Source organism: Oryx dammah, unplaced genomic scaffold, assembly GCF_014754425.2.
Source record: "Oryx dammah isolate SB20612 unplaced genomic scaffold, SCBI_Odam_1.1 HiC_scaffold_19, whole genome shotgun sequence".
Classification (NCBI taxonomy): domain Eukaryota; kingdom Metazoa; phylum Chordata; class Mammalia; order Artiodactyla; family Bovidae; genus Oryx; species Oryx dammah.
This window is the reverse complement of record NW_024070203.1, coordinates 66,752,344-66,775,308: the sequence shown is the minus strand read 5'-3', so window position 1 is coordinate 66,775,308 and position 22,965 is coordinate 66,752,344. Positions and strand designations below refer to the sequence as shown.

Sequence of the window (22,965 nt, the reverse complement as noted above, 5' to 3'; positions counted from 1 at the left end):
CAGTCTATGGGGTCGCAAAGAGTCAGACATGACTGAGTGACTAACCACCACCACACTGTAGAAAACATTCTAATTTTGCCTAGTTTGATTTTTGAGAAATGAATCACCAAGCTAGAGATCTGTTCCTGAAAGGCAACTATTGCCATTGATCTCTGTCTAGTAAGAATGAGTTGAAACTTTCCATGGTCTTTATGTGATAATTAGTAAAAATATAAATGAAAATCTTATTTCTGATAGTTTTAGTATTTCTTTCTAGTTATGTCAATAGACTCATTTATGTGAAATGTGCTAATAAGATAATAAACATTAAACTTCAGTCTTCAAAAAAATGAAAGTGAAGGTCGCTCAGCTGTGTCCAATTCTTTGCAACCCCATGGACTATACAGTCCATGGAATTCTCCAGGCCAGAATACTAGCGGGGGTAGCCTTTCCCTTTTCCAGAGGATCTTCAAAACCCAGGGATCAAACCCAGGTCTTCTGCATTGCAGATGGATTCTTTACCAGCTGAGCCATAAGGAAAGCCCAGTCTTCAAAAAAAAAAAAAAAAAAAAAAATCAGTCTAATTCCAAACAGTCACCTTAATAAGTGACTTTTACCATATTTCAGAGGAGTTTTGAAATCCTTTTCTTCGGAACTATTTTAAAACTAAATGGTACTAGTAAGAATAGTAACATTTAGTTTTAAATATAACATTGCTTACAGTAATGTTACTATCACTGTAAGAATCACTCCTTCTGAATCCACTATCACTGGACCTTTGTGATTGGTGGAGCACAGAAGACAGCTGATTTGTGCTGGGTTAAAGGCTCAGGTCCTAGTGAACACCATATTCAGGGACCTATGCCAGAACAAAACTAAGTGACCGGCAGAGGGCTGCATGGAGCCCAGAGCTTGGTGGCTTTTCAGTATTTTGTTTTAGACTCATATATCAAAAGACTTCAAAGCTTTATGTTCTAGAATTGAAAGTTTGCCAAACCTCACAAACTACTTACCTTAAGGTCTTTCTAAAAGTTGATTTCAAACAGTTTATTCCATGACACATGGATATTATTTGATGCTTTCTTTTTTTAGCAGCAGAAGCTATGCAATTTTATCTCCCATTACTTTGTTTATTTGTATTCTTTAGAAATGTCAAAGAGAAGACTTCCAGCATTAGCAAACAAAGGAATATTTTTAAAGGACTTTCAGGTGAATCAGACCAAAAGTAATGGATCAAGTATAACCAACCAGTATTCTGTCACCATGACATCATATAATTGCGGTTATAATATACCCATGATGGCTGTGAGCTTTGGGCAGGTAAGCTTAGAATTTTACAAGTAACTATCTTCAACTTATGGAACATTAGCTTTGACCTAGTAAACATAAAACATTATTACGAATAGATGACACAGATTAGATATCTTTTAATAAGACAAGACAGTTATTCTAAGGATTAAATGAAGATTTAGAGGCTTGAAATTGAGCATGAATTTTCATATTGACCATGAGAATTCACTTTAAACATTAAAAACTTTTTAAAGAAATGTATCTATGGGGAAAAAAGCAGGAGGAAATAACCTTAAGAATCAGCTAACCAGATTTAAGTTTTAAATCAGCTAGCTAGAGTTTTCTCTGTTGATGTAAAAGAAAAAGCTGTGGGCTCTCCCAATAAAGATCTTTGAACAGAGATTATTGAAAGAAAACTTCTGCATTAGGTTGTTAAATTGCTTCCGTTATAAACACTTTTTATTATTTGTATAAAAATTGATACAATGGGAAAGAGATGTTTTTCCATAATTCCAAAAGGATCTAAAGAGTTCTTTTATACTGTTTGAGTATGAGATCTGTGTTAAATGTTACAGTTATGAGAATTAATGTTACATTTAATTTTTACAACATCTACAGTTAGTTATATAACTTCCCACAGCAAACCAAAACCAAGTATACGGCGTTCAAAATTCAAGGTTAAATAATAATTAAATATTATAATTTGAGTCTCACAAAGAACTTTCTGTTAAGTTTTATGATTTAAAAGACTAAAACACTCTAAGTGTTCCACAAAAATTGCTTTTACCCCTTCCAGACCCAATGTTTTAGTCTTAGTATCTCTAAGATAAACATCTTATGTTTTTCAGTCTTTGAGCTGTCTAACAAAATGTGTCATATGTGTATGTGCACATACTTAAATGTCCACATGAATAAATTGTTTTAAAAACTAACTTTGAGATCATTGTAGACTCATGTGCAGTTGTAAGAATTAATACAGGAATATTCCCATACTTTTCACCCATTATCCCCTAAGGGTAGCATCTAAAAGCATAACATAATAGCACAACAGGAAAATTGACTCTGATGCAGTTTACCGACCTTATTTGGATGTTATCAGTTCTGCATGCTTTCATTTGTGTGTGGTGTGTATGTGTACGATCCTTACACACAGCTCTTTATTGCATGTATAGATTCCGCTGACCACCACAGCACAGTTCCATCCTGAGAATCCCTATGGATACACTTTCATATAGCCACACCACCTACCTCCCTTTGCCACTGTCTTATATCTGGCAATAATTATCTCTGTAATTGTGGCATTTACAATGTTACATAAATGGAATTAGACTTTATATAATCATGCTAGCATTAAGTCTTTTGATATTGACTTTTTTACTCTGAGTAATTCCCTCGAGATCTCTCCAAATTGTTGTATATATTAATAGTTTGTTCATTTTGATTGCTGCTGCTGCTGCTGCTGCTAAGTCGCTTCAGTAGTGTCCGACTCTGTGTGACCCCATAGACGGCAGCCCATGAGGCTCCCCCGTCCCTGGGATTCTCCAGGCAAGAAGCCTGGAGTGGGTTGCCATTTCCTTCTCCAATGCATGAAAGTGAGAAGTGAAAGTGAAGTCGCTCAGTCGTGTCCAACTCTTAGCGACCCCATGGACTTCGGCCCACCAGGCTCCTCCGTCCATGGGATTTTCCAGGCAAGAGTGCTGGAGTGGGGTGCCATTGCCTTCTCCGTTTGATTGCTGAATAGTGTTTAATGGTATGGATGCACCATAAGTCTATTTAACCACTTAATTCTTGAAGGACATTTGAGTTGTTTCTAGGTTTTGGCTGCTTGAATAAAGTTACTATGAACATTCATCTGTGGATTTCCATGTGACATAAGTTTTCATTTTCTGAGTTAATTGCCCAACAGTGTAATTATGGGGTCATGTGACAAACACATGTACAGCTTCATAAGAAACTACCATACTCTTTTCCAAAGTGGCTGCAGCATTTTACCTTCCCATCAGCAATGTATGAGTGATCCATTGTCTCCATGAATATGCCAGCATCTAGCATTATCACTATTTTTTGTTCCAGCCATTCTGATGTGGTATATACTATTAGCTCATTTTGGTCTTAATTTACATTCCCTGATGGCTAATAATGTGAAACACCATATATGTCCTTCTGTGATATCTGTTCATGCCTTTTGCCCATTTTCTAATTGGACTATCTTCCTATTGTTGAGCTTTTAAGGTCTTTCTGTATCTTAGATGTAAGTCCTTTTTCAGGTGTGTGCTTTGCAAATATTTTCTCCCAGGCTGTACCTTGCCTTTTCATGATCTTCATGAGGTCTTTCACAGAGCAACAACCTTAACTTGATGAATTTCAGTATATCAAGGATTTTCTTCTATGAATGGTGTTTTTGGTTTCAAGTCTAAGAACTCTACTTTTAGCCCTAAGTCCTAAATATTCTTCTTTGCTTTCCCTAAAAGTTATGTAGTTGTGCATTTTACAATTAAGGCTATGATCCATTCTGAGTTAACTTTTGTATAAGATACGAAGTTCTAGGTCCAGGGTCACTTGTTTGCTTATCCCTGTGGTTGCACTAGTACCGTTTATTGAAAAAACTATCCTTTCTCCATTTGAATTACTTTTATATCTTTGTAAAAAAAATCAGTTGGGCATATTTGTGTGGATATATTTCTGGATTCCACTCCAGTATTCTGGCCTGGAGAATTCCATGGACTGTATAGTCTGTGGGATCACAAAGAGTTGGACACGACTGAGTGACTTTCACTTTCACTTTTCTCTATTCTGTCCCACTGTTCTGTGTGTCTTTCCTTTCACCAATAAATACCACACCCTCTTGATCACTGTAGCTATGTACTGAGCCCTAACATTGGGTAGAGTGATTCTTCTTACTTCACTCTTACTGTGAAAAATTGTTTTAGCTATTTCTAGGTCCTGTGTCTTTCCATATAAATTCTGAAATAAGCTTGTTAATACCTACAAAAATCTTGCTGGTATTTTGATAAGAATTGCATAAACCAATATATTCTTTTGGAAGGAATTGACGCCTTTACCATATCGAGTCTTCTAATCTATGAATGCAATTTTTCTCTCCATATATTTGATCTTCTTTGCCTTTTTTTCCCAACGTATTTGACTTTTTGATTACATTTACCAGCATTTTGTAATTTCAGGTCAGATTCAGTACATGTTTTGTTACATTTATAAGTGTTTCATTTTCTTTGAGGTCGTTGTCATGGATCTTATGTTAAGTTCAGTTTCTCCATGCTTGTTTTTTCTTTTCTTTTTTTTTTTTTCAAGGTATACAATGCATTGATTTTATTTATTTTTATTTATTTATTATTTTTTAATTTTACTTTACAATTCTGTATTTGTTTTGCCATACATTGACATGAATCCACCACGGGTAAGAAAATATGATTGGTTTTTGTGTGTTGCTCTTGTATCTTGCAACCTTGCTGAAGTCCATGATTTTTACAAAGTAAAGGCACTTATGTAATCACTTCAAGATAAAGAAAATCATTAGACCCCCGAGAACCTTCTTTGTGCCTTTTCCTTTTCATTGGATTATTTGCCCACAGCCCTAGATAACTACTGTTTTAACTTTACCAACATTAGTTAGTTTTGCTTTTTTAACTCATCATATCAATAATAATACACTTGTCTAACTCAATAAAACCAAGCCATGCCTGCAGGGCAACCCAAGACAGGCAGGTTGTGGTGGAGAGGTCTGACAGAATGTGGTCCACTGGAGAAGGGAACGGCAAGCCACTTCAGTATTCTTGCCTTGAGAACCCCATGAACAGTATGAAAAGGCAAAATGATAGGATACCAAAAGAGGAACTCCCCAGGTCATTAGGTGCCCAATATGCTACTGGAGATCAATGGAGAAATAATGCCAGAAAGAATGAAGGGATGGAGCCAAAGCAAAAACAATACCCAGCTGTGGATGGGACTGGTGATAGAAGCAAGATCCAATGCTATAAAGAGCAATATTGCATAGGAACCTGAAATGTCAGGTCCATGAATCAAGGCAAATTGGAAGTGGTCAAACAAGAGATGGCAAGGGTGAACGTCGACATTCTAGCAATCAGGGAACTAAAATGGACTGGAATGGGTGAATTTAACTCAGATGACCATTATATCTACTACTGCGGGCAGGAATCCCTCAGAAGAAATGGAGTAGCCATCATGGTCAACAAAAGAGTCCGAAATGCAGTACTTGGATGCATCCTCAAAAATGACAGAATGATCTCTGTTTGTCTCCAAGGCAAATCATTTAATATCACAGTTATCCAAGTCTATGCCCCAACCAGTAATGCTGAAGAAGCTGAAGCTGAATGGTTTTATGAAGACCTACAAGACCTTTTAGAACTAACATCCAAAAAAGATGTCCTTTTCATTATAGGGGACTGGAATGCAAAAGTAGGAAGTCAAGAAACACCTGGAGTAACGGGCAAATTTGGCCTTGGAATGTGGAATGAAGCAGGGCAAAGACTAATAGAGTTTTGCCAAGAAAATGCCCTGGTCATAGTAAACACCCTCTTCCAACAACACAAGAGAAGACTCTACACGTGAACATCACCAGATGGTCAACACCGAAATCAGATTGATTCTATTCTTTGCAGCCAAAGATGGAGAAGCTCTATACAGTCAACAAAAACAAGACCAGGAGCTGACTGTGGCTCAGATCATGAACTCCTTATTACCAAATTCAGACTGAAATTGAAGAAAATAGGGAAAACCGCTAGACCATTCAGGTATGACCTAAATCAAATCCCTTATGATTATACAGTGGAAGTGAGAAATAGATTTAAGGGCCTAGATCTGATAGATAGAGTGCCTAATGAACTATGGACTGAGGTTTGTGACATTGTACAGGAGGCAGGGATCAAGATCATCCCCATGGAAAAGAAATGCAAAAAAGCAAAATGGCTATCTGGGGAGGCCTTACAAATAGCTGTGAAAAGAAGAGAGGCAAAAAGCAAAGGAGAAAAGGAAAGATATCAGCACCTGAATGCAGAGTTCCAAAGAATAGCAAGGAGAGATAAGAAAACCTTCTTCAGCGATCAATGCAAAGAAATAGAGGAAAACAACAGAATGGGAAAGACTAGAGATCTCTTCAAGAAAATTAGAGATACCAAGGGAACATTTCATGCAAAGATGGGCTCGATAAAGGACAGAAATGGTATGGACCTAACAAAAGCAGAAGATATTAAGAAGAGGTGGCAAGAATACACAGAAGACCTGTACAAAAAAGATCTTCAAAACCAAGATAATCATGATGGTGTGATCACTCACCTAGAGCCAGACATCTTGGAATGTGAAGTCAAGTGGGCCTTAGAAAGCATCACTATGAACAAAGCTAGTGGAGGTGATGGAATTCCAGTTGAGCTATTTCAAATCCTGAAAGATGATGCTGTGAAAGTGCTGCACTCACTATGCCAGCAAATTTGGAAAACTCAGCAGTGGCCACAGGACTGGAAAAGGTCAGTTTTCATTCCAATCCCAAAGAAAGGCAATGCCAAAGAATGCTCAAACTACTGCACAACTGCACTCACCTCACATGCTAGTAAAGTAATGCTCAAAATTCTCCAAGCTAGGCTTCAGCAATACGTGAACTGTGAACTCCCTGATGTACAAGCTGGTTTTAGAAAAGGCAGAGGAACCAGAGATCAAATTGCCAACATCCGCTGGATCATCGAAAAAGCAAGACAGTTCCAGAAAAACATCTACTTCTGCTTTATTGACTATGCCAAAACCTTTGACTGTGTGGATCACAATAAACTGTGGAGAATTCTGAAAGAGATGGGAATACCAGACCACCTAATCTGCCTCTTGAGAAATCTGTATGCAGGTCAGGAAGCAACAGAGAGAACTGGACATGGAACAACAGACTGGTTCCAAATAGGAAAAGGAGTACATCAAGGCTGTATATTGTCACCCTGCTTATTTAACTTCTATGCAGAGTACATCATGAGAAATGCTGGACTGGAAGAAACACAAGCTGGAATGAAGACTGCCGGGAGAAATATCAATAACCTCATATATGCAGATGACACCACCTTTATGGCAGAAAGTGAAGAGGCGCTAAAAAGCCTCTTGATGAAAGTGAAAGAGGAGAGTGAAAAAGTTGGCTTAAAGCTCAACACTCAGAAAACGAAGATCATGGCATCCGGTCCCATCACTTCATGGGAAATAGATGGGGAAACAGTGGAAACAGTGTCAGACTTTATTTTTTGGGCTCCAAAATCAATGCAGATGGTGACTGCAGCCATGAAATTAAAAGACGCTTACTCCTTGGAAGGAAACTTATGACCAACCTAGACAGCATATTGAAAAGCAGAGACATTACTTTGCCGACTAAGGTCCGTCTAGTCAAGGCTATGGTTTTTCCTGTGGTCATGTATGGATGTGAGAGTTGGACTGTGAAGAAGGCTGAGCGCCGAAGTATTGATGCTTTTGAACTGTGGTGTTGGAGAAGACTCTTGAGAGTCCCTTGGACTGCAAGGAGATCCAACCAGTCCATTCTGAAGGAGATCAGCCCTGGGATTTCTTTGGAAGGACTGATGCTAAAGCTGAAACTCCAGTACTTTGGCCACCTCATGTGAAGAGTTGACTCATTGGAAAAGACTCTGATGCTGGAAGGGATTGGGGGCAGGAGGAGAAGGGGACGACCGAGGATGAGATGGCTGGATGGCATCATGGACTCGATGGACGTGAGTCAGAGTGAACTCCAGGAGATGGTGATGGACAGGGAGGCCTGGTGTGCTGCGATTCATGGGGTCGCAAAGAGTCGGACACAACTGAGTGACTGAACTGATGTACTCTTTTGTTTGATATTATGAGATTCATGTTGTTGCATACAGCTAGCTGAAGTTTGTTCTTTTTCCTGTACAGTATTCCATGGTGTTAACATAGAACAATTTATCTATTCTGTTGATGGACTTTTGCACTATTTCCAGTTTGGGATTATTATAAATAAAGCTGCTCTGATCATTCTTGCACATGCCTTTTGAACTTATATTTGCTCGTTTGTGTGGGTGATAGGACTTATAACTTTAAATTCCACAAGATTAACAGGGATCAGCAGCCAGAGAATATCATCTTAACTATTAGAGTTACAATCTATGAATGTTTATCGCACACATTGCTTCTGTCACTTGGCACTCAACATTGGCACTTAACATTAGACAGGTATTTCCTGAGTCTGGATTAGGCACTGTATTGATCATATATTTCTTTATATCATTAGTTAAGTTTTCAAGTTTCTGTATGTTATTTCTCTAAAAAGGTTTTAATTTTTTGATAGCCAAGACCATGTTTCATATTTCTTTGCTTCACCACCCAATGTGATTAGCCTTGTACCTTGCACAGAATGCCTGCTCAATCAATATTTGTTCCTTGAGTGATGGTGGGCACTCTCTGAATTAATGAGGTATTACTGTGGTTCCAGCTGATTGCTGCGCAGGTGACTGCGTTGACTTGAGCCTCGTTAGCGCAGCCATGTCGGTATGACCTGTGTTGATTTATGTGACTCTCCTTAATGTTCTGAGGAGTCCTGAATACCTGAGGCTCATTTATGTCATGTCACAGGATTGTACCCTGGTGAAATAGAAATCGTGTTCACCATTGTTATATTTAACCATTTTATCAATATTTATTTTGGAAATTAGAGAATCACAAATGACACAGAGAATGAGTCTGTTTATAGAGGAAATAACTGGCCCGGGGAGTCAAAGATTCGTATTCAAAGAATTCAAGCAGCATCTCCACCTCTCAGTGGCAGCTTTGACATTTACGCGTATGGACGTGTTCTCACAGGTACACGAAAAAGTCCGTAACTTCAGTCTATCTGTTGAACTATACTGATCTAGATAACCATCATAAACATTTCAGTGTATTTCTTTTTAGTATTATTTCTTTATGTAATTTATAAAGTTGAAATCTTCATTAATGTAAGACTAAATTATTGAGAACAAATGACATTTTCATGTTTTCTTCATCACCTCACCAGATACCCTAGGTTAAATTCCCAAAAGTTTGTTTCTCTTTTATGTCCATAGCTTTTTGATTACCTGTGAAATTGTTTTTCTTTTAAGTATTTGAGCCAAGGATCAATGTCTGAGGTACATAACTCATGTAATTTTTGTTTCTAAGACATATGTAAATTTGTTGCATAAGCAATATGGAAATTTCATTTTTTTCCATATTGGAGGAGAACAGTTGGTTTACAAGTGATAAACTACATCTAATGTATAAAGGTGACCATGAGTCTTCCCCAATGGCTCAGCGGTAAAGAATCTGCCTGCAATGCAGGAGTCGTATGAGATGTGGGTTCGATCCCTGGGTGGGGAAGATCCCCTGGAGAAGGGCATGGCAACCCACTCCAGTATTCTTGCCTGGAGAATCCCATGGACAGAGGGGCCTGGTGGGCTACAGTCCATAGGGTCGCAGGGAGTCAGGCACGACTGAAGCAGCTTAGCATGTACAAGAGTGATCACGGTTTTGTGAATTTTTGATTCCCGCTGTTTGCCGTCCTTCTGTGAATGCAGGTATCCCCGCTGCCGTGTCGGCCACAGATTTGCAGTTTGCTCTCCAGAGTCTAGAAGAAGTGGGACAAGTCTCAGTGACCCGAGAGGGAGACTGTGCTGGATACTCATGGCATGTCAAGTGGAGAAGTACATGTGGAAAGCAGCCGCTCCTGCAGGTTCCCTCACATCACCTGGGTTTTGTTTTCTTCTGTGTGTTCTTTGCTTATTTGCACCCTGCCTCATGCCAAACAGACCTGGAGACTGTGTGTATTTTAAAAGTGCAAATGATAGACTAAACATTCAAGGAATTCCTTTCCATTCCTTTCCATAAAAGGAAATTGAGGGAAAGAAGATTATTCAAAATTAAGTTGACCAGGTATTCTCTTTTGTGGAGAACAGCTGTTGGTGCTTTATGCCTTACATCCTTTGGGGGAAGTTCAGGAATATATGGATTAGAAGACCCTTGACAGGGGCAGGAAGAGCACAGGCAGGGCCAGTCTCAGCACTAAATCTGTGTAAACTGTGAGGGAAGGCATTGTGTAAAGGGGAGGGTGTCCTGGGGGTATACTGTCCGGGGGGCCAAGCATAATCTGCCTTGCTGTCTATAATTCTGTCTATTCACTAGAGCTGTATTCTGGGTCCTTGGATAGTTTTCTGGTTCCAAAGATGACCTTTTCAAGTTCATAACAGAGCCACACTTAAGTGCTCATCTAATGACGTTCGCTTAGAGTGTGGTTGGGAGTACGGGAGGCAAGTCACATTTAGAATATGTCAAGGGGAAGGGTCTGGGCTCAGATGGTAAACATCAAAACTGTGCTTTCTAGTGATGATGAGAGTGTGAGAGGCATTCTTATCCTCATGTACTATTGGTGAGACAGTAAAATCAGTAAGCCCATTTGGAGGATAATTTATTTGCATCTGAACACATAAACCTTATGATTCAGCCATTTCAGATCTATAACTCCATTCTACTGAAATAATAATACAAATAGGAAATGAGATAGGCACAGAGTTAGTCAATGCAGCATTATTTGTAATAGTAAAAAAAGAAAAAAAAAAAACCTAGAAACTGATGAAGTTATATTTTCTGCCAATGGTAAAAATGAAACCAAATCCCCATCAAGAGAAAAATAGTTGTTAAAATGACACAAACTTAGCATGAATACTGTGCAGCCAGGTATGCTGCTGCAGCTGCTGCTAAGTCGCTTCAGTCGCGTCCGACTCTGTGCGACCCCATAGACGGCAGCCCACCAGGCTCTAACGTCCCTAGGATTCTCCAGGCAAGAACACTGGAGTGGGTTGCCATTTCCTTCTCCAATGCATGAAAGTGAAAAGTCAAAGTGAAGTCGCTGTCGTATCCAACTCTTTGCAACCCCATGGACTGCAGCCTACCAGGCTCCTCTGTCCATGGCATTTTCCAGGCAAGAGTACTGGAGTGGGGTGCCATTGCCTTCTCCGGCAGCCATGTATAGACTCACATATATTCACCTGAAAAGACGTCCTTGACAAAAGGTGGAAAAAAATGCAAAACTGCTTTGGGAAAATAACAGAGGAGACTCAAAGAAGTATATAAACATAGAATATAATATGCCATAGACTGTATGGATGTCATACAGGTGTGGGCCTTATTTTAAGAAAGCACATGTCCTGAAACTGGACATGTTTCCTAGAATTAGACATGTTCCTGAAATTAGAAAATCCTGTAACTGAGACATCTCTAATGACCGATGTCCCCTTGGTGCCTCTGCGGGTGTCTGTGCTCTCTCCCTTCGCTCTTCCCTGACCAGTCTCCTCTGCTTGTTCATCACTTCTGCTCCTGGCCCCTTTTGCCCCCACAGACCTACCATGAAGGCTCCATCTCTTTTCTGGCCTCTGTATGCATCAGAAGGCCACCGTGTTAACAGTGCAGCTTTGGAATGACCAAAGTATGCCTATGGATCCGATTTGGTTTCATTTTTACCATTGGCAGAAAATGGTAGATGAAAAACCAGGGGTAGTCAGAGGCCAAAACTGCTAAAGGGGAAACTTGACTTTTGGGTGGAAAGAAGACCACATTTTTTCAATTATTTAAGAATCTTTTATCAAAATGGTCATTTTCAGAAAAAGCATAGACTATTTTGACAAAATCAAATTAATAAATTCATGTTTCTCAGACATATTTTATTCTAAATATTCAAGTTAATTTTAGTCATTTAATTCAAGTTGTGACTGCTGCAATATATGGTAATGCTATGATGTTACCAGTTTTTTCTTTGATAGATTTATGATCATTTTTGAAGAGACTTCTTTTTCAAAAATGTGACCAAATGGTTTTGAAATTTTTTAATCTTCTGGCATTTCACTTTTAACCATGCTTAAGTTTAAAGAGAAAAACTGGTGTGGTCATATTTATCATAACATTTCTAGTAAAATAGTCTTATCTAAAACTAGATCAACGATTCCAACATTTTTGGAGAAAATGCTAACATGACGGTTACAAAGATAAAGGAAGGTGGCTTATTCAGACAGCGCGTACCGGGAGACCTACTTCGTACACCCAGCAAACAGCCACAGGTATTTTTAAAAGTTTCTTCATAATTTTAAACATATAACTATTTTGTAATAAATTTAAGACCCAGTAAAATTGAAGAGATGACATCTTTATTTTCATGTGACTATTTGTTAACAGAGGATCAATTCAATAATATTATTTCATGACTTTTGGGAAAATTATTAATATTTTCTTTATGATAAAAATGGATTTTAAGCTCTGCTGTTGGTGTTGAAAATATATCCTTTCATTTAATCTTTGTTGTGTCTCTGTAAAGCGATTATTAACCTTACCACTTACTGAGAGGGAGTTAAAGAGTAAGGAGTTTAAATGACTTTCTCAAGAGCAACCTTTGTAATTACCCCCAGGGCATAATGTTCATTTACTTTTTTTGGTAAATTTATAGCCTTATGCAACTCTCTGCTAGAATGTAAGTTGAGTGACAACAGGAATGTCATCTGTTTTGTTAAATGTACTTGTCCATTTACAGCTGTGTCTGATATAATGGACACATTTGTAGAATGAGTCAATGAAGTGTCAAAGTAGAAAAAGTATGAGTAGAATAGACTAATTTCTGGAAACCAGCAAACTAGCAAAATTCTATTACTTTTCTAAATCCTATATATATTCTGTTTAACCGCACTACCTCTCTTATCTCTGCGTTTGTTTATTTGTAGGTTGAAGTCTATGTCAATGAAATTCCAGCTAAATGTTCAGGCAACTGTGGGTTTACATGGGAGCCCACAACTACTCCTCAAATTTGGGCCATAAACCCTTCCCAAGGTAATCTCTTGCTTTCGAATTTGGAGTGTAGGGTGGAAGACAGTTAGCAAAAATGTAAACTCTGATAGTGGTTTTTAATTTCTAACTAAGGCAAGCAGACAGTTCTACATAGTGAAAAAAATGTATCAAATCAGAAAGCTATGGAAAGATCATTAATTTTCTTTGGGAAAAATATCAGTGTTGACATTGGACTCACTAGTATTCTACTTTTCCCGTTTCACCAAGTTAAAATCAATATCTAAGATTTCTGATATTGAGGCAGTTTTGTTAAACTCTACTAGCTAGGGTTTTAACTGGAATCTTTCATCATATGAGACCACTTCTCCTAGGAGATATAATACTAAAAGATCAGTAACAGGACAGCTGCTGTTTAGTAAAAGAAAACAATTAGGCCCTAGATTTGAGAATAAGAGAAAGAAAAATTATTGCCAAGAACTCAGTCTAGAGGGACGCATCATGAAACACTTTCATGGTATGTGATTGCTTTTAAAAAATATGATTACACTTTATGTCTGAACTCCCAAGGGTTGAAGTAAACAGATTGACTAAGGATTGTAAGGGATGGCTTTTTTTCAGACAGAAAGATAAGCTCAGATACTGTAATCACTTATTTAGTATTGATGGCCAGTAGGAAAACTCACCTGCTAATTATGTCAGCAAGCAAAAAAAAACCCACTGAAATCTTTAAAATATCACATTATTATGTTGAAAGAATATATTCTTCAGACTTTTATCATAGTATTATAATTGTTATAATACTGTTCATAGTACTTTTTAATGTAATTATTATACTAATACCTTTTTATAGTATCATATATAAATTCATGTTATCCCAAAGTTAGTATCACTACTGTAAAACCTTCAGAACTCTCAAGAATAAAGATTTCATGAACTTTAATTTTGTTTTAGTCCTTTGATATTCTTATTTTTGAATCCATCCTTTATTTTGTAATGGATTTCCACTTTTAAATTCCACCTTGGTATTCTTGTTTTTGAATACATTTCTGTATTTTGTAATGGATTTCCACTTTTAATTCTTGAAGATAATATTTCTTACTCAGTTAATGTGAAGTACCTTTTGCCACATTTTAAATGTAAAAGTAATTTAAAAAGTAAGTATAAATAATGCTATTAAAAACACCCATTTTCTCTCCAATGAAAATTTAACAGCTGTTAACACTTGTCATATTTACTTCTAACCATCAGAAAGAAAATATTATAGGAACAGTTATAGTTGTCTCTAAGCACTATGCTCAGAGCAAGTGCCCTTCCACCTTCCCCAGAGGCAAGCACAACAATTAATTTTGTCTGTATTCTTCCATGCCATTTTAATTACCCTTTGTGTATAACACAGACATGGTAATTTTTCCAGTTTTTTAAGTTTATCCATGAGCTATTTCATTGTATGTATCACTTCCACCTTACTTTTGTCATCCAGCATTTGTTCTGAGAAATATATGGTTTTATGCATATATAATTAATCAGTTTAAAATACTTCATAGACAAACCAATTTATTTGTTCCTCTATTGATGGACATTTAGACTGTTTACAAGTTTTTTTGTTTTTGCCCATGACTGTATTGAACTTTCGTAAGCAAATCTACTATAACATACATGCTAGAACTTCTTTAGGATTTGCATCCTACGTGTGGATTACTAGGTATATGTGTATTCACTTCATTAGGTGGCCAAATTGCTCCCCTAACTGATTGTACCTCCAGTGGGTATGAGAGCATCATATTATCCACACCTTTGCCAACAGTTAATAATATGAGTTTTCTAATTTTGGTCAACCTGGTGAGTGTAAGAAGTTATCTCATCATTGTTTTTATGTTGTCTATTCCCTGGTTAGTAATGTACAGGAACATCTTCTATGTTTCTTGGACATTTAGATTATTTCTTCTTCTGCAAATTGCTTGTTAACATCTTTTATCCATTTACCAGATTGTCTTTTTTCTATCAACTTGCACTGTGTATTATATATTATGTTTGTCAATTCTTTACACATGTCCTAGTGTATCACTTATGATTTGTTTTCATATCTTGTTCATGGAAACGTTTAATTTGTGTATGTTTTCCTTTATGGTTAACCATGGCTTTTTGTATCTTACCAAATCCATCTCTACATGAAAGTCTTTAAGATATTTGACTATGTTTTTTTCTAAAATTTTGAAGTTTTGACTTTTCATTCTTAGCTATTTAAATCCATGTGAAATCTATGTTGTGTGTGATGTTATATAAGTAGGGTGACCATTTCATTAATCGATCAAATCTGGATACCTTAAGAGTCAATGGAAAACATTCAGTATAAGATCCTGGGCCAGAGAGTATAAGCCTGGAATAGCCCAGGCACTTTAGGATTGGTGTCATTCCAGCTTAAGTAATCATATCTTATTTCAAACGGAAAATGTCCACTACATTACTTGTACAGTTTATTCTTTTTTCATGAGTTTGTGATGGCAGTTCTGTCATAGTCTAAGTTACCATATGGAGATGTCTGTTTAATTTCTTTGTCATAAGAATAATTTTCCTTTACTTATATCATTCCATACTTTGAGTCAGATAATTCTCTCCACTAATCTCTATCAACACACAAATTCCAAACATGAAGCAATGTGCAGTAATAAAATGGGAAAAAAATACCATTGCTAAATAAATGTCTTTTTTCTCTGCTTGCTTAAAGGTTTATTATTTATATATTTTAGAAGGTAGGGTCATTTTCCTCCGAAATATCTGATTTCAAGCAACAGATTCTATGTTTTGTCATTTTAATATTGTCATTTATATTTATCATTTTCAGGGTCCTATGAAGAAAGCACAATTCTAACCATCTCAGGTTCAGGATTTTCTCCTAGTTCATCTGTCTCAGTCTCAGTTGGGCCAGCAGGTTGCTCTCTTCTTTCTCTGAGTGGTAGGTTCTTTTAAAATGATTATTTTTGAGTCTAACTGTTTTTCTATAAGAGAAAATAGAATCAAAGAGCAGTGTTACAATAATAATTTGCCTACAGAGTTCCTTTGTGGTCATGAAATTGGGAAAGTCCTCTAGATAAATACCTTATCTTTTTAATCTTTGGTTATAACCACAGACTAATTCTTGCACTGTTGTGTAGTACCTCTATCCATAACAGATGATTTTTGTTCTTTTTCCCCTCATGAAGAGATTATACGAAATCTTTCCTTCTTTGCTATGTCTCTGGAACACAAAAACACATAGATTGCTGCTCTGATATTCCATGATGCCCTCTGCTCATGCTTTGAAAATGTCACATTAGTCATAGCAAGAGGCCATAGCCATCTTCCTGGACTTAATAGTCCAGAAGAACCTCTACACATTAATATAGAACTTAAATATCATTGATACTTTCTACTCATGGAAATGAGGAACATAACTATTTATTTACCTAAAAATTCTCTTTCATGATCCTAGTTATTTTCCTTAATTTTAGTAAGTTTAGATTATATAAGCAAATTCATCTTCTGTATCATTTAAGTCTTTTTCCTTTGCATCACGTGGCATGGGGATCTTAGTTCCCTGACCAGGTATCAAACCTGTGCCTCCTGCCTTAGAAGCACAGAGTCTTAACCACCGGACCCCCAGGGAAATTCCTCATTTAAATTGCTTTAAATGTGCATCTTCTATGGATTCTTGAGACCTAATATCCAATATTATTATATTATATATAACAATAACAATGATGGTGATGATGTGCACTGTACTATAAATACATATATACTGTTCTAAATGAAGAATAGGTTTTTTCACTTAGTTTTTGATTGCTTTTCTTGTTGAAACCTAGTATTTTACTCAGTTTGTGACATAAACAATTTATTGGACCAAAATCTTTAAATTATTGATATAAATTACCTTATATATTAGGATTTAAAATTGTTATTATCATAACTTTTTTTGCCACAGTAGTACTCAGGAGCAAATTGTTTACTCTGCCCTCATTCTTATTTTACCTTACTCTTTTTCTGGGAGGGTCTGATTCATAGCATTAGGTAGATTGTAAAGGTTTTCCTCCCATTAATATATGAGTAGTTTTCTTCAGATATGTTTCTTTGGAATATAAAAATGAAGGCCACTTTTATTTTTGCAAACATAAAATTTCAGTAATTTTATACAACAGAAACATTTCTTGACCATTTTCTTCTTCTTTTATCACAAGAAAATGAGATCAAATGCCAGCTTCTGAACGGAAGTGCTGGACATTTCCCCGTTGCTGTGTCCATCGCTGATGTTGGACTAGCATGGAATGTAGAGGAGAAGGGATTCCACTTCATTTATCAGAGTCAGATCTCACACATCTGGCCTGCTTCTGGAAGCCTCGCAGGTAACAGTTAATTGTTTCAAACAAAGGGAAATTGCCTATATTTCCATTATTCATTTCATGGAGCTATTTCTAGAACAGGGTGAAGGGAGAGGACTCCAAACCTTCCTCGTACAGAACAAAGGAAACACCTCATTCGGAAGGCACAGTGATTGCCTGGATGACTAATTCTTTTGTTTCTTATGAAGCACAAGTCAGGGTGACTGCTTCTACTACGTCTTAGGTTATTGAATTAATATCATCAATTATTACATGTTTCTATAATAAGCTCATTAATTATGTCAAGATAAGATTTATTAGTTATTATTCTGCTTACCAACTGCTCCATTTGTAATCACAGTCTCAGTGGAGCTACTTGACCCAGAAAAAGTTCCAGGAATAAATGGGGGAAAGGGAGGCTGATGCAGAAGATGAAAGAAAATAACGCATTTTTCCAGTCTTGCTTTATTTCTTTTGTGTTTTGTTTGCTTGTTTGTTTGATCATGCTTAGTTTTGGATTTTGTGCTTTGGTCTTGATCTTTTGGGTGTGTTCTGTGTTTATATTTTAGGTTATTTTTATTTTTGGGGGGTTTTTAATTTACTTAAAAATAATTCACTCTCATTTCCCACTAGTTGAATAAATACAAATAGCATAATTTCTGTTTAGGATGAAGAAGACATTATGGAAAATAGCAGTTGCTGCTAGTAATGTCCAGAAGCAAATGTTCGTTGCAAATATGTGTTATTTCATTCAGTCACCTAGCCCAGCCCCTTTACAATTCCAGACTCTGGAGCTCAGGCTATGTGGTCCTTGATGTACTTGCCAACCCATCTCTTGGATGATTAGACAATTCTTGAATGATGAGTTAGATTACTGCCAAAGTGTCTTTTTGTTATTGTTAATCTGTTGTGTTTTTGTTGTTACTTGATTTTGTGTTTTTACTAATGAAGGTGGTACTCTTCTGACTGTATCTGGATTTGGCTTTCATGAATATTCAAAGGTATTAATCGGAAATGAAACCTGCAATGTAATTGAAGGGGATTTGAATAAAATAACCTGCAGAACACCAAAAGTAAGGCATCCAGTTTTGGTCATTCTTTTCTAACTCTGAAATTGTGTGAATTAAGGGGCATCTCAGTAGAGGGTGAAACAAATGCCTTATTTACCTAATGAGTGCAGAGGTTCATTACGGTCTTTAAAATTAGTTCTTCAACTTTTTTCTGCCGAGATCCAAATACAAAATATTATCTCCACAATCTAGATACTTAACATCATTGAGGAAGAGAGACACATAAACTAATGTTAAATGGTGTGTTTCATTTGAAATAATAGAAGTAAACACACAAGTGAAGATAAAATACAGTGAGGAGAGGATGTTGGGAAGAGTTTCATGAGCAGGTTCATGTCTTGTCAGAGGTGGAAGGATGATGAATGGGAGTTGACCAGGAAAATCCAAGGATGAAAAAATATACCAGTAATAAATAGTATACAAAATTCATGGAAGCAACTCTAGGCATTTTGGGTTTTTTAAAGGAATATATAAATACATTAAATGCCTTAAAGTTTCAGTTTGTTGACAAAACACACAAAATGTGAGTTTTCCCATGGAATTTTACATTTTAGGACCACCCATTGTTCCTCTATTTTTAAAAATAGTGTTTAAATTTAAACCAAAACTGTTTTACTTGCGGTGTGCAGAAAGTGAAGTTGCTCAGTCGTGTCCAACTCTTTGCGACCCCATGGACACCAGGCTTCTCCGTCCATGGGATTTTCTAGGCAAGAGTACTGGAGTGGGTTGCCATTTCCTTCTCCAGGGAACTTCCCAACCCAGGGATCGAACCCAGGTCTCCCACATTGTAGACAGACACTTTACCGTCTGAGCCAATAGGGAAGTCCTGTGTGCAGAAGGATGATTAATTAAGTCACTAATATCTAACTGTTACTGTAAAGTCACTTCGGTCATGTCCAACTCTGTGCAGCCCCATAGACGGCAGCCCACCAAGCTCCCCCATCCCTGGGATTCTCCAGGCAAGAACACTGGAGTGGGTTGCCATTTCCTTCTCCAGTGCATGAAAGTGAAAAGTGAAAGTGAAGTCAAAGTGAAAGTGAAGTCACTCAGTCGTGTCCGACTCTTTAGCGATCCCATGGACTGCAGCCAACCAGGCTCCTCCGTCCGTGGGATTTTCCAGGCAAGAGTACTAAAGTGGGGTGCCATTGCCTTCCCCGACTAATATCTAAGGCTATAGGCAATTAAGTGTATATATTATTATGTAGTTGATATGTGAAGTGAAAGTTGCTCAATCACGTCTGACTCTTTATGACCCCATGGACTGCAGCCTGCCAGGCTCCTTTGTCCATAGAATTCTCCAGGCCAGAATATTGGAGTGGGTAGCCATTCCCTTCTCCAGGGGATCTTCCAAACCCAGGGATCGAACCCAGGTCTCCCACATTGCAAGCAGATTCTTTACCATCTGAGCCACCAGAGAAGCCCAAGAATATTGGAGTGGATAGCCTATCCCTTCTCCAAGGGATCTTCCCGACCTAAGAATCAAATGGGGATCTCTTGCATTGCAGGTGGATTCTTTACCAGCTGAACTACTAGGGAAGCCCTGAGTTTGAGCATGTATTGGACTGAATGATGGAGATAAGAATTTGGGGGATATAGCAAATTAAAACTTCATTTAAATTATGTCATTCAGTTAAATACTGAGTGGGCACTAAGTAAATACTAGATGCTGGGAAACTGTTTCTCCTAATTGGGAATTGTATGCTGTATAGGTGCAAGCATCACATATTTTTCTTAGGTTTCAGTCTTGGATCCTGGAACCATGTTAACAAAAGATATAATAATGTCCTTTGTCCATGAAAAGGAATACATGTTTCATTCAAGCCTATTTTAAGAGCAAAAGACTCAAAAATTTTAGTATCATATGCTTTATTAATTAGAGAATCACTTGTCCAAACATTGAAGAACTCTGGGGAATCCAGTAATGTAGATGTGTTTGAATTGATCATCAGTTCAGTTCAGTTCAGTTCAGTCGCTCAGTCGTGTCCTATTCTTTGTAACCCCATGAATCACAGCACGCCAGGCCTCCCTGTCCATCACCAACTCCCGGAGTTCACCCAGACTCACGTCCATCGAGCCATCTCATCCTTTGTCATCCCCTTCTCCTCCTGCCCCCAATCCCTCCCAGCATTAGAAAACAACTATATCATATACCTTTATCTAAGAATTTAAACATATAACCTACATTTGCTACAATAACTTTCCTCCTTTGACATCACAACTTTCAAAGTATCTGGTAATTACTCTGATTCAATGACTTTGGGGAAAAAAATCTTTAAAGGTTTATTTTTGAGAGATTCTTTTTGCTTTTAGCCATTGAATTTCTGTATCTTAACATTTAGTATTTTCTAATTGTTTTATTTTTCCCTCTTGTTTCAGAAAATTGAGGGTACAGTTGATATTACAGTTATTACCAGTGGAGTTCAAGCCACAGCAAAAAATGCTTATAGTTATAGTTGTTTACAGACTCCAGTTATAACTGATTTTAGTCCAAAAGTACGGACAATACTGGGTAAGGAATTCTTCAATAAAATTAGTCATTTGATATATATGTGTATATCCAGTGCATTGGACAATATATGTATTTGTCTGATGCAGTGGACATGAACTTGAGCAAACTTCGGGAGATGGTGAGTGACAGGCCTGGCATGCTGCAGTCTATGCGATCACAAAGAGTTGGACGTGACTGGGTGACTGAACAGAACAGAACAGAATACATATATAATAATATATTTACATGTGCCATTTCTGGACAGGCTTTTGAAGCAGTTTCTCCTGCAGTTATGTTTCTTGAAGCAAAACCTGTCACGGGTTTTCTTTTTTAACCATGAACTGGTCTGTTTATCACTTAGAACATATTCAATAAGAAAAATTTAAATTAAAAAAAATTCTTTGCCATCTTCTTTTCCCTGTTAAACAACTGAACATGAGTTTTATCTCCCTCTGGCAGCTATCAATTCTTTCATTGATTTTCTTTTACCTCTGAAAGTGTACAGATCAGTTCAGTTCAGTCGCTCAGTCATGTCTGACTCTTTGCGACCCCATGAATCACAGCATGCCAGGCTACCCTGTTCATCACCAACTCCCGGAGTTCACTCAAACTCATGTCCATTGAGTCAGTGATGCCATCCAGCCATCTCATCCTTTGTCATCCCCTTCTCCTCCTGCCCCTAATCCCTCCCAGCATCAGAGTCTTTTCCAATGAGTCAACTCTTCGCATGAGGTGGCTAAGTATTAGAGTTTCAGCTTTAGCATCAGTCCTTCCAATGAACACCCAGGACTGATGTCCTTTAAAATGGACTGGTTGGATCTCCTTGCAGTGCAAGGGACTCTCAAGAGTCTTCTCCAACACCACAGTTCAAAAGCATCAATTCTTCAGCGCTCAGCTTTCTTCACAGTCCAACTCTCACATCCATACATGACCACAGGAAAAACCATAGCCTTGACTAGACGGACCTTTGTTGGCAAAGTAATGTCTCTGCTTTTCAATATGCTATCTAGGTTGGTCATAAGTTTCCTTCCAAGGAGTAAGCATCTTTTAATTTCATGGCTGCAATCACCATCTGCAGTGATTTGGAGCCCCCCAAAATAAAGTCTGACACTGTTTCCACTGTTTCCTCATCTATCTGCCATGAAGTGATGGGACCAGATGCCATGATCTTAGTTTTCTGAATGTTGAGCTTTAAGCCAACTTTTTCACTCTCCTCTTTCACTTTCATCAAGAGGCTTTTTAACTCCTCTTCACTTTCTGCCATAAGAGTGGTGTCACATGCATATCTGAGGTTATTGATATTTCTCCCGGCAATCTTGTCTCCAGCTTGTGCTTCTTCCAGCCCAGCGTTTCTCATGATATACTCTGCATAGAAGTTAAATAAGCAGGGTGACAATATACAGCTTTGACGTACTCCTTTTCCTATTTGGAACCAGTCTGTTGTTCCATGTCCAGTTCTCTCTGTTGCTTCCTGACCTGCATATAGATTTCTCAAGAGGCAGGTCAGGTGGTCTGGTATTCCCATCTCTTTCAGAATTTTCCACAGTTTATTGTGATCCACGCAGTCAAAGTGTTAGGATGTCCTAAATCCAATGAAAGATAAGAGATGAGTTGGTTTACTTAACATTCAAATTTTGCACTAGATAATACATGGACTCTTTTTTTTTAATTTTCTTTCCTTTTAAATTAATAGGAGAAGTTAATTTAATGATTAAGGGTTATAACTTTGGAAATGAACTGACACAATACATGGAGGTCTATGTTGGAGGTAAATCCTGCCAGGTCCTGCACCGGAACTTCACAGATATTAGATGCCTTTTGCCCAAGTTGTCTCCTGGAAAACATGATATCTGTGTTGAAGTCAGAAACTGGGGTTTCGCATCAACAAGGTATGGTAATTAGATATTCAATTATTTTCTCTTAAATGAATCATGTCCTAAGTAGAGTTAAGCAACATGACCCCATGGAAGGC

The 22,965-nt window shown here is 37.5% G+C and overlaps 1 protein-coding gene across 1 annotated transcript in view; it reads left to right on the top strand.

The window, feature by feature from the left end:
- Nucleotides 1-22,965, top strand: part of LOC120879074 (fibrocystin-L) — a 177,423-nt gene that overhangs the window by 59,569 nt on the left and 94,889 nt on the right. Inside the window, exons 23-32 of the mRNA XM_040262130.1 lie at nt 1,127-1,299; nt 8,955-9,102; nt 9,834-9,988; nt 12,243-12,365; nt 13,020-13,125; nt 15,926-16,036; nt 17,295-17,459; nt 18,387-18,508; nt 20,882-21,014; nt 22,687-22,882. Of these exons, the coding sequence (XP_040118064.1) occupies nt 1,127-1,299; nt 8,955-9,102; nt 9,834-9,988; nt 12,243-12,365; nt 13,020-13,125; nt 15,926-16,036; nt 17,295-17,459; nt 18,387-18,508; nt 20,882-21,014; nt 22,687-22,882 (1,432 nt within the window). The remainder of the gene's footprint in view (nt 1-1,126; nt 1,300-8,954; nt 9,103-9,833; nt 9,989-12,242; nt 12,366-13,019; nt 13,126-15,925; nt 16,037-17,294; nt 17,460-18,386; nt 18,509-20,881; nt 21,015-22,686; nt 22,883-22,965) is intronic.